Source organism: Geospiza fortis, unplaced genomic scaffold (assembly GCF_000277835.1).
Source record: "Geospiza fortis unplaced genomic scaffold, GeoFor_1.0 scaffold47, whole genome shotgun sequence".
Taxonomy (NCBI): domain Eukaryota; kingdom Metazoa; phylum Chordata; class Aves; order Passeriformes; family Thraupidae; genus Geospiza; species Geospiza fortis.
The window spans coordinates 588801-599998 of NW_005054569.1; the positions used below are offsets into that span (position 1 = coordinate 588801).

Genomic DNA, 11198 nt, shown 5'->3' on the forward strand with positions numbered 1-11198 from the left:
CGGGGAACGGCGAGCGGGGCCCGATGCGGGAGTACAAGGTGGTGGTGCTGGGCAGCGGGGGGGTGGGGAAGTCCGCCCTGACGGTGCAGTTCGTCACCGGGACCTTCATCGAGAAGTATGACCCCACCATTGAGGACTTCTACCGCAAGGAGATCGAGGTGGACTCGTCCCCCTCGGTGCTGGAGATCCTGGACACGGCGGGCACCGAGCAGTTCGCCTCCATGCGCGACCTCTACATCAAGAACGGGCAGGGATTCATCCTCGTCTACAGCCTGGTCAACCAGCAGTCCTTCCAGGTAACCTCGCCCGGGGTCCCGTCCTCGGCTGGGGCCGGCCCTGCCCGGGGAAGGCGCTGGGCCGAGGAGGAAGTTTTAGGGGTAGCCACGTGTGCGTGGAAAGCGCTTTATCTCCGAAGGGCCAAAAGTGTAAATGCCCAACTTGAAAGCGCGTTTACCAGCCCTGCTTCCTGATGGAAAACTGCTTGCTTTGCAGGTACTTATCAGGGTGCCACCATTGTTAAATCCCACGCAGTGCTGGAGAACAATGACTAGCTCCCACTTCCCCAACAGAAATCTCTTGGCAATCCCCCTTTGTGAAGAAATCACTCGATATTAAACCCGAGACTTCCCCTTCCAACCCCCTCTCCTTCCTAAAAGGCATGTTTCTGCAGTTGCTCTTGAAGAGAGTCTCATTGTTCTGCAGTTGTGACTTGTTAAGTGAGCTGCTATTTTCCGCTCCCTGCCCCCAAAATATATTCCTGTCCAGCACGAGCTCCGTGCTCTCACAGCGTAGGTGGAGTGCTGGAGAGGAGAGCTAGCTATACACGATCGTTTGTGGATCTGGATTTGATTTCTACTATTAAAACGCTTCCAAAAAAAAGGAAATGTCTCAGCTAGTAGTTGCTCTGAGCTGCCTGTAGAAGCGGGGCTTTGTTTTTGGGCAATAGGTGAGTTTAGCAGCACTCCGTGCAGCGCGGGGATTTGCAGCTCCTGCCTTGGCTGGGCTGCTGAGCTGGGTGTGTTCGAGCTGCTTGGCAAGACCGTGCACACCCCCACTGTTTGCTTCTGCTGAAGGCTAAACCTTATCTTAGCAGAGGCCCTGAAACAACCCTGTGCAAGCTGAAGACACGCTTATCTTTGGAAAACAACAGCAGTGACATTGGGATGCTTTTGCTCTCATTTTCACTGATTTTTGGGTTCCAGTGAGCCCTCATTATTCGAGGAATGGATGTGCAGTAATCCACCTTGTTAATATTTAATTATTCCCGTCTGTCTGTAGTGTTTGCTCTGAAGGCTGTAGGTGTAAACCTCTCTGCAGTTCTTTACACAGTGGTAACTTCAAACGCTGGGATTGCTTTGTCTCAGAACTATGCAAGAATTTGTAGTACTGATAGCAACTTAAAACACTCAGGGGGCAGAGCAGGCTGACTCAGACTTTCAAGTGTAAACGCCCCGTGTCGGCTCAGGCTTGAATAAATGCATCTCTAGGTAATAAAATCTCTTTACAACATCTAATTTGGTTACTTACATGTGATTAAATGTCTTCACAATGAATTATTCTAAGCATTCCAGGACTGAGAAGGCTTTATTTAAATTGATGGCTTTCTCAAACTGTAAACTAAGCACAAACTTCCTAAATGGTTGTGTAATGGCATGCCCCTGCTAGGGTTACAGGTCCTTAGACTTGAGACAGCTTCTTCAGAAAGCTGAAACCAGCCTTCAGAGCAGCAATGCCGTGTCCTCCTCTGGCTGAGACTGTCTGAGAGCACAGCAGTCACTTTCTGTTTGTGAAGGCACATAAAATTCTCTAAAGTGTGCATGCTTTTATAGAAAAGAAGAAGTAACTTAGTGGCAGGTAGTAAATTTTCTCTGAATTCTAGATTTGCGTGACTATGAGTTTAAAAAGCCTTCTGATGTGTTTTTAATGTTCAGCTGCATGTGAGGGTTATTAAAGTGTGTTTCTGCAGTGGTTGTGTGGAAGTTCCATGTGATCCCTTGCATGTACTAACCAGCTGGATTGTCTGACCAGGACATCAAGCCCATGAGGGACCAGATTGTCCGGGTGAAGAGATACGAGAAGGTTCCTCTGATCCTGGTGGGGAATAAAGTGGATCTGGAGTCGGAGAGGGAAGTCCCGTCTGCAGAAGGCAGAGCCCTGGCTCAGGAGTGGGGCTGTCCCTTCATGGAGACGTCAGCCAAGAGCAAAACAATGGTGGATGAACTGTTTGCTGAGATCGTCAGGCAAATGAACTATGCCTCCCTGCCTGAAAAACAAGATCAATGTTGTACAACTTGCATCGTCCAGTGAGAGAGATTAAGAAAAACCTCAACCATGGCCATACAGAGCAGGTTGGTGGAACAGTCATAACTAACTGAGGTGCCTAAACGTGGTGTTTCAGTAAAAGATAAAGGGATAAGGAGTCTGAAATGAGGCAGCCTTCCTCCAAAAGAGAAGGGAGCTTGTGCACATGGTTGAGTCAAATGGACTTCTCGTGTTACCTCAGCAGGGTTAGTCAGGGAATGCTGCATTTGCTTGCAGTAATTTTACAATGACACAAATTGAATGATCTCATCTGCACCTATTTTGACTGTTAGTGCTGTATTTGATGCTGTGTTATTCTGCATAAGTGCTTTGTGATGTTGCAGTGAGTTTATTCTTGTAGCTGGTATCTGAATTATTTTCCAGTAATGGGAGTTACCTTGGAGTTCAATGGGATTATTGTGACCAAGTTTCCCGGTAGTTTTATTGAGAAGACTTTGAGCTTGTTTGAAAGAAATAAAGTTCTGTAGTACAGAAACTGACAGTGCCCTTCTGCCTTATCAGTGGAATAAGTTTCTCTTGCAAAAGAACCACCCTGAGTGATGAGAAGTGGCTCAAAGCCCACATGTAATAGTCAAGGGCGTGCACAAAGTGCTCTTCATCTCAAATCTCCAGAGCAGAGAACACACTGTAAAATGGCTTCCCAATGCACAACTCTCCCAGTGGCTCACAAGAGGTGTGATGAGAGTTCAGTGTTCAGAGGGCCCTCTGTAAAGCTTCCCCTGTGTCAGGTGTTGCTTTAATTTTCATTTTTTTCCCTCCAGGACAGCTGCCTTTGGCCTTTCACATGTTTGGTCTTTTTCATCACCTTTTTCCTCCTGACTGTGAACGGGTCTGTCCCTCCCCAGTGTGCATTCCCATGAGGTGGTTCTGAGCCCCCACCACTCCTGTTTCCCCTGTAGCTGTTGCAGGTCTTGTTTCACCTCTGGCTCAGATCCATGTGCCTGCAAAGCACCCTTGGTGTGCTCTGTGTGCAGCCAGCTGGGCCCTCAGACCTCCAGTTGTCTGTTGGACCTTCACAAACAACTCGTGATCTCCGAGAGCAAGTGCAGGAATGAGGGAGGATGTAGAAACTCAGGGGAAGGAACTGCCCCTCCTGACAGCTGCACTGCTTGAGGCTCAGACTCCACTGCCATGGTAGTAACTTGCTTAACTCAAAGGAGCTTTTTGTGTCTGAGTGACAAGAGGGGAAAATAGGTTATTACTGGAAGCTTTGGACCATGTATCCTCTTTAATCTTGAGTGCAAGGTCAGAGTGAAGTCTCAGAGCTTCTCTTTGAGATTGTTATCAAGTGCTTTGTAAATATCAAATTTCAGGTACTCATGGCCCTAGCACTGTCATGCTACAGATAATACATGATGTTTTTATCTCCAGTTCTGTGAAATTAGGAAGGGCTGCTGTCACTGTGTAAGAGGTGTAAGTTTGAGATTTGCTTGTTGAAAGGTGAGCTTGTTGTTTTGGAGCAGAGGAAAATAAAAATCAAGTCTTTCATTGTACATTAATCACACCTGCAGAATCCATGGAGTTCTAGGAAGAAATGAATCTTAAGAAATTACTGCCTTTTTTTAAATTGAGTGCTGCAGGGGTAATATCCTGTATTGTGTATAGTAATGCAATGTTGCAGCTATTTCTAAGGCAGCTTCACAAACAAGATTATGTGGACTAGAAGTATCATGCCAAAGGATATGGCAATCCCCTGGGTTACTAATGGTTTGTCTTGTGCAGATTACTGTATTGAACTCTGACAAAATCGGGGCTTTCATCCTTGAAATTTAGAGTTCTGAAATTGATTCTTCTAAGGGAGGCTTTGAAACCTGCCTGCTTCTGGATTTAGCACTAAGTAGCACATTTAGTCTTACAGGTGAAATGGAAGAAGGGGCAGGGCCACGTTATTCCTTTGAATGATAACTTTTACCTAGATTTGGTGACTTCCTCAACATGTTCTTGCTTCAGAAGAAACATCTGTATTCTTATGTCTTTGTGAGGTCTTGAGACAGGGGATCTAAGCTTTTGTGATAGAGATTTCCTCTCCTTCCTTCTCCCTGGCTTAGACAATCACCCCAAGCCGTTAGCAGCAAACTGCTTCCTTGCTTCTGGGCAGTGCTGCCTCTGCCTAGTGTAGTCTCATCACCTGTGCCAAACAAGTCTTTCCTTCCTGATCCATTTCCTCTTCAGTCCAGTTCTCACCACGTCTGGAACTTTTTATTACTCATTCTGGCTTTTCACAGACTTCATGCTCTGTATATTTCATTTCAGGCTAACACTTTTGGGGTGCTTTCCTCTTCCTGGCTCCCACTCTATCCTTGTTCTTTGATTGAGTAGATGTAGGATCTCATTAACTTTATCATAAGCCTTTGCTGCTTGATAATTTCTGTCTGATGTGCTCTGGTAGGAGAGGTGCTGATGGTGTCTGGTGATAGCTCTAATCAGCTTTGTAATCCTGCTTATCTGTGATCCAGGAAACAATTGCTGCTTGTCAGACCTCTGCTTTAGGAGTGACCCCTCCTAGGTAAATTGAAACTGAGGAGGTAGAACCACCTCTCTGAAAACCTGTGGGCTTGAACTACAGCTGTGTCCTGGGATCATCATCATCTCTGAGTTCTGTCACCTGGCTGTGTCCAGGAAGAGTCTTGGGTGTGTCAGTTCACAGAGCAGTACATACAACAGTTTGTGCTCCTGCAGCTCTGGTGCCAGGAGGGCACCAGAGGGGTGGGGCTGGGTTTCTTTTCTGAGCCTAGCTTTGCCTGAGGCTGTTCCAATGTCAGTTTTAACGCTCAGGTACCACTTAACCTGAGCTCTTTTTGGTGCTGATACTTCTGCCTGTCTGTCAGCTATGATGTGTAGGTTCTTTCATGACACTTTTGAGAAGCATTTGCTAAACTGTTGTTCCAGTCAGCTGCCTTGGCTGAGATGGAGGATGGAACATAACTGCATAGTCAGGATAACCCTTAGTTCCTTTTAAAAATGTGTGTTGTTCTCACATCCTGTTTCCCACCTCCTCTTTTGTGTTTCTGCAGTGGTCTTCTGTAGTTTTGCCTTGTATTCAGAGATGGGAGAGTTCCAGGACTTGCTTTGTGTTCCTTGCTCCTTGAGTTTTCAGTATGACACTGTTTTGTGTTTTGAATTTTCTTTAAAGTGTGGTACTTGGTACAGTGGTTGTGCACTAAAGTCTTTCTGATACTAATAGGATTGGTAACACCTTAAAGGTTGGGATGAAAGACTGATTCTGGTTTCTGTCCCCTGTGTTCATGAGTAATTGATATTGGCAAGGGTGAAAGAAGAGGAATACTCTAGGAATAAAAACTGAAAGTGTTCTCTGTTCTGGTCTGTGTGGCTGTGCAACACAGACTCATTTATTATACTATATTGTCTAACTTCCCCTTCTCTCCTGCCTGCTCACAGAAGAGAGCAGAGAATGGTATAAAATATCACAGGCAAATGAAGCCAGGTGAGGTATCCTGTAGTGTTAATTTTAGTAACTAAACACAAATGGAAAGATGACAAATCTGAACTGGGAGGTCCCTAACCTGCAAATCCAAGGATGCTGAAGGGCCTGTGGAGGAAAATACCATTCATGCATTTTTCTGTTCTTACTATTCCCAGCAATTCTTTGCTGGCCACATTATGGAATGCTGGGTTTAGATGAAGTTTTTGGGGTGGATCTAATTCTGATAGGATGAGGAGCTACACTGTAAATGGTTTCCTCTTCTATGCTCTAAGCAAAGATAAAACATCTATTAAGCAGGTCTAATCCATCCCCGTTAGAAACTAAATGTTGGTTTGCTGCTTCTGACAGTACAGGGACTCTCTCTGTCTAAAACTTGTGGACCAGCAACAGTGTGTGGAGTGGGAGTGATCTTACCAGATTGAGAGGGAGTTGCTGTTAGTTGGAAAACACACAAACCAGCAAGAAAAACCTGGCTGTTGGTTCCTGTCAGGGCAGCAGTGCTGCTCCTGCTGCCAGCTAGGCAAGAGGGGGAACCCTGGCCATGTCAGAGCCCTCTGTGGTGACAGACTGTTAGCTGAGAGCAAATCAACAGCTGGAAAGAAATGGTGCAGTAGGAAACATAAGGTCCTGACTCATTTGGAGAAATTGAAGAATTGAGAAGGCTCCTCAAAATCCCTGAAAAGTCATGGATCAAGCTAGAGTGAAGTACGTGCACATACATATGACAGGTTTCTACAGACTTTGAGCTTCACCTGAGACTTTTAGGATATCTCTGCAGATAAATCCTGGGAGCTGCAAGCAAGTTATCTAAAAAGCAAAGATGGTTTGGTCACATATGTTGGTGTGTTTGATTGAGGATGGTGGTGTACAGCTCTGTCCCTGCTGAGGCTGTCTGAATGCTAAGGGGCTTTTTTTGGAGTCAGTTAGAGGGTCTGATTGCTGAGAGCACAGGTGTCAAAACTGAGTGAGGTGGTTCATCTGCCTGTTCTCAGAACTTGTGCTCAAGGCCCTTGCTGTGTGTTACTGGATATTACACATACACTAGGTCCTGCATTGGTGCATCTGTACAAGAGAACTTAAATTTCCCAGCTTTTTCAGATTTTTAGGTGCAATTTCCTATCCCACAGTAGCAGCTGTTACAAAGTGAATAGCAATAGGTTGTTACCTGCTTGCCTCCTGTATTATCAGAGTTAGTGGAGCATTTGGGAATGCTGCTGTGGAAAACAGTGCTTTGGAGCTCATGATGGAAAACTGGCCATTCCAGGCAGGGGAGGAGCCCTGTTCACTTTGGATATGTATTGAATCTGGCTTTCATTAGGTTTTTGTTTGTTTGTTTGTTTAAATTGCAGATAAAACTCAGAGGAAACTTGCACAGATGCTGCTTTGGAGAACTTTCAGCCCAGGTTGCAGAGCTGAGCCTTGGTAAACCTGTCTCTATTACAGCACATTGCCATACATCTAAGTGCATAAGGTTGGTGGCCTCCAGGATCCACACACCTTAATCAGAATGCTTAGCATGTTTACCATAAGTTTTAAAATCTGTTCTTTATCTATCAGTCCTTTTATAGCTTTCTAAGTTCATATAATGGCTAATATGCAAGAGTTCATTTTTAATATTTTAATTGATTTCTTTAATCAATTCTGAATTTGTATTTATTAAATACTTAAACTCAGTATTACCTACTCAATGCCTTTTAAAAGAAGAGAGTTTTAATGGAGAATAAGTTGAGCCTTAAACAAATGGTTACTTCTGTATATTACCTCGCATCAGTGCTTATTTCTATTTGCAAGGTTTTCTCCTACAATGTAGTTGGTCATTCTTTGAGACTTTTTGTTTACGTGTGACAGTGTCATGGAAAGATACTGAAGGCACTCTGTTGTATGGATGTAGTATCCCTTTTCTTGGCAAATGCAGCTGTGACAATGTGTTTGTAACTGGTCTGATTTGACAGTAGGGATTACTTGGAATGGCATAGAAAGTCTCCAGCTGATGTTTCTGGCAATCTCGGGTTTCTTAATTGAAAATGACAATTGTAGCATTGAAAAACAGCAGCACACTTTTCCTTCTACTGAGTTTCTAAACTTGTTTGTTTACAAATTGCTTCTCTATGCCTTTGAAAAGGGATAATGTATCCTTCAAAATGGGCTCTATGCCTACTCTGTCAGCTCAGCTTTGCCTGGCACAGTAAGAGACATCTAGTAGACCTCTGCATATGTAAATCTAATGCAAATAAGATCACTTTACATTTTATAGTTTCTAATATTTGTCTTTCTGAATAATATTTTAAAGCAATATTTGTTAAAATTTTTCTTGCACTGTCACAAATTGCTTTTTAGTTTGGTTTTTTTTCCCCAATAAACAAGTTTAATATTAGAGACAAGTTGGTGTAACAAGGGGAAAAGCACCAGGTTTCAGTGATACTAACTGCAAGCGTGCTTTAAACAGCCATTGCCTTCCTTATTGTTTACCTGATCAACATTTTCTCTGAATACTTGAAAATTTTAACAATAACACAGGTATAAAGAGCAGAATGAAAATGTACAAAGAACAGATGAAATCTTTTTGTTCACCTCTATTAACGTGTTGCATACATGAGAGCTTTTTCTAGCAGTGGTTTAAAATGTGTAATTTTTTTTGCAGAAATTTAATAACTGCAGCTCACCTACTGCACCAAAGTTCTAGGTTTTTAGGAGCCCAGCTTTAGTCATTTGAACATGCTTCTAGAAATGTACATTCTTTCCCTGTAATAGTTAAATATCTATGAGAAAAGCTCCAGTAAAAGCAGTGATGGATATATGAGGTTAAGCAATTGAAAACTCACAAATTGTATTGTGGATGATGGCATTTAAAACAATAAAAGATCACCGGTACAGTATCTCAATATTAATGTGTTTTATTGGTAATAATGCAGGCTGACTACAATATTAGCAGAAATAAAGATGTGTCTACATTCAGTGTTGAATTTGAATCCTGAAAAGAAGAGGACAGGATTTCTGCCTGGTTATTAAAACACCTGATTCTTTTTCTGTGGGGTTACTTGAAATTTTTTTTCCTGTTTGTACAAACTTTATAAACAGGCTGAGGCTAATACTTAGGTTTGCACTTTAATATCAGAATTAAACCAAACCTTGTATTCAAACTAGACTTTTTTTTTAAGTGATGGTTGTTGATCATTTTGGTAGGTTGTAAGGAAGTAATAGGATATGAAAGTATTTCATAAAAATCCTAGTTTTCCTTTGTCTAAGAAGGAAAAAGTTGGTTGCTATTGATCAGTGGTTCATTCCTATGGGTAGTTTTCAAAGCAGTGTTCATTTTCATTGACCTCAGCAAAAAAAGAAAAAAAAAAAAACACAAAAAACAAACAAATGAAAAAAAAAACCTTAAACTTGAACTAGCTTAGAGTGACAGGACTGGGAAAATGAGATGGTTTCTGCAGCACACTTCGGGGGGAAAAAGGGACCAAAAGTTTATTTAGGCTTCCTCAATAGTTTGCATGTGAAGTTGCTTATTAGAGTAAGAGGCTAATAATAAATGCAATATGTATTGTCTTTACTATGGCATCTGTTTAGGAGTTGTTCAAATCACTGCAGTAGGGCTCTACAAATAAAAATGTAACCTAACATCTTGTATCTAATGTACTGTATCTTTATCAGTGATAGGTGAAATCTGGAATAACAAGTGCAAAAATGGAACAATTACCTATAATGCTTTGTAAAAAGTTTTTTCCAGTAGAATTCATTCTTGTCATTTTGTAAGACAACCCTACAGTCCACCTGTTTGTAACTTTTTTAATAAAATAGATACCTGTATTACCAAACTGGGGTGAGTAGTCTGTGTTCAGTTTCTTCAAGAGTGGGCTGAACTGACAAGTTGCTGCTGCTTTTTATTTTGTGGGTCGTTTTTGAGGTCCTGGTTTTATTCTAAATGCAGTAACCACATCTGAATTGTCTTGAGTGAGTCCTGGTGTGGGGGAGCAGGGTGTACAGCTGTGCCCCAGCTGGGTGTAACAGTGTCGGGTGCTCTGAGGAGAGAGAAGGGGAGCAAGGGCTGTGCACCATCTTCCTGTGCAAGGCAGGCACTCCCTGAGCTGGGGGCCAGTTCAGAGCAGGCCCCTCACAGGCCAGTGTGATGGAGCTTTGGTCAAAAGAAATCTGTGTTTGTCTTGTGTGAGTCTGTAACACTCTTGTTTCCATGCAGGCTTTCTGTTTGTGAAGATGGCCACAAGTCCTGACATCACCTTGCAGTGTCTGTAGCTGCCCTCCAGCCAGAGCTGACATCTTCCCACCACCCTGGCAGAGTGAGTGCTCCTGGAGCTCTGCCACTGGAGAGGCACAAGATTTTTCCAGAAAAAAGTGCCTAAAGCTATTTGATAACAATTATCTTAAATGCTCAGTAAGAGCCCTGAATTTGCCAAGTCAATGATTGTCATCTGGGCCCTGTAACAAAAAGTGCATCTTCCTGAGAACATACAGTCTTGGCACTGACCTTTGGTACTGCATTTATAACTAAAGCTGTGCATTAATGGAAAATGTGATTTCAAGTTGAGAAAAAGTTGATACCGTGGTACCTTCAGTCCTCAGCAGTGTGTCAGCAGGCAAAACCACATAGCCTGCTCATCACCCCTCCTCTAGCTGAAGCAGCATTAGCCTTATCTTGTAGGTAGGTTTCTGTGCTGTTTCTTGTTCCTGCTCACACTTCCTCTGCTGCAACAGAGAAGTAGTTTCCATCTCGAGAGGAAAATGATAAAGAAGAGTAGGGTGTGCTTCTAGGTGATTTTAGGTGAGATGTCTGCTTCCCTAAGCTAGCTGAGATGTGTGATGCCCTGTTCTCATTAGTGTCACTGGGGGTGGGAGCTGACACTTTAGGATCTGTCTGCTTTGAGGTGTTACTGTTGGGTTCATTGCTGTGTGAGTCTGACTTCTTGTGTTGTTTAAAAGAAGTCAAAAGGCAGCAACACTACTCCCAATTCCTTATGGCAGTCAGTGTGACTGACTAAGGAAGCTGCTTCCTCTTTCCACTTGTAGGTTGGGAAGTGATGTCAGTTAAACCCCTGTGATTTACACCACTAGTTTGTTTCCAGGTGACAGTGTAATACAGGCTGGGTTGGGGATTTTAAGGAAGGACATAAGATTGTTATTTAAGCTATTATCTTTCAAAAGTCTTTGGTGCTGAGAATGAACTTGATTGTTGCTGCACAGACTTGTGTAGCATCCTTTGTTAAATAGATGTGGCAATGTCATGTTGCTCTGTTTGGTTTTGGGGCTGTTTATGTAGTGTTTCATGGCAGCTTTCTCTTTGGTCTACCAGGTCTTGCTCTACAGGTGCCTGCAGTGTCCTGTGCAGCCAGAGGACAGGGATGTCCCGCCAGAGCCATCAGAGAGCAGGAGCCAGCTGCAGCACCGGCCTGTCCCCACCCTGCTCCCCCAGCCA

At 43.3% G+C, this 11198-nt stretch overlaps 1 protein-coding gene across 1 annotated transcript; it reads left to right on the plus strand.

Annotated features, from left to right (window-relative positions):
* The first annotated feature begins 6 nt into the window (after window positions 1–6).
* Window positions 7–9585, plus strand: RAP2C (RAP2C, member of RAS oncogene family). The gene is made up of 3 exons (XM_005429705.2): window positions 7–296; window positions 2029–2348; window positions 7117–9585. The coding sequence occupies exons 1-2, from the start codon at window positions 24–26 to the stop codon at window positions 2305–2307; spliced, it is 552 nt and encodes a 183-aa protein (XP_005429762.1). The 5' UTR covers window positions 7–23; the 3' UTR covers window positions 2308–2348; window positions 7117–9585.
* Window positions 9586–11198: the final 1613 nt, after the last annotated feature.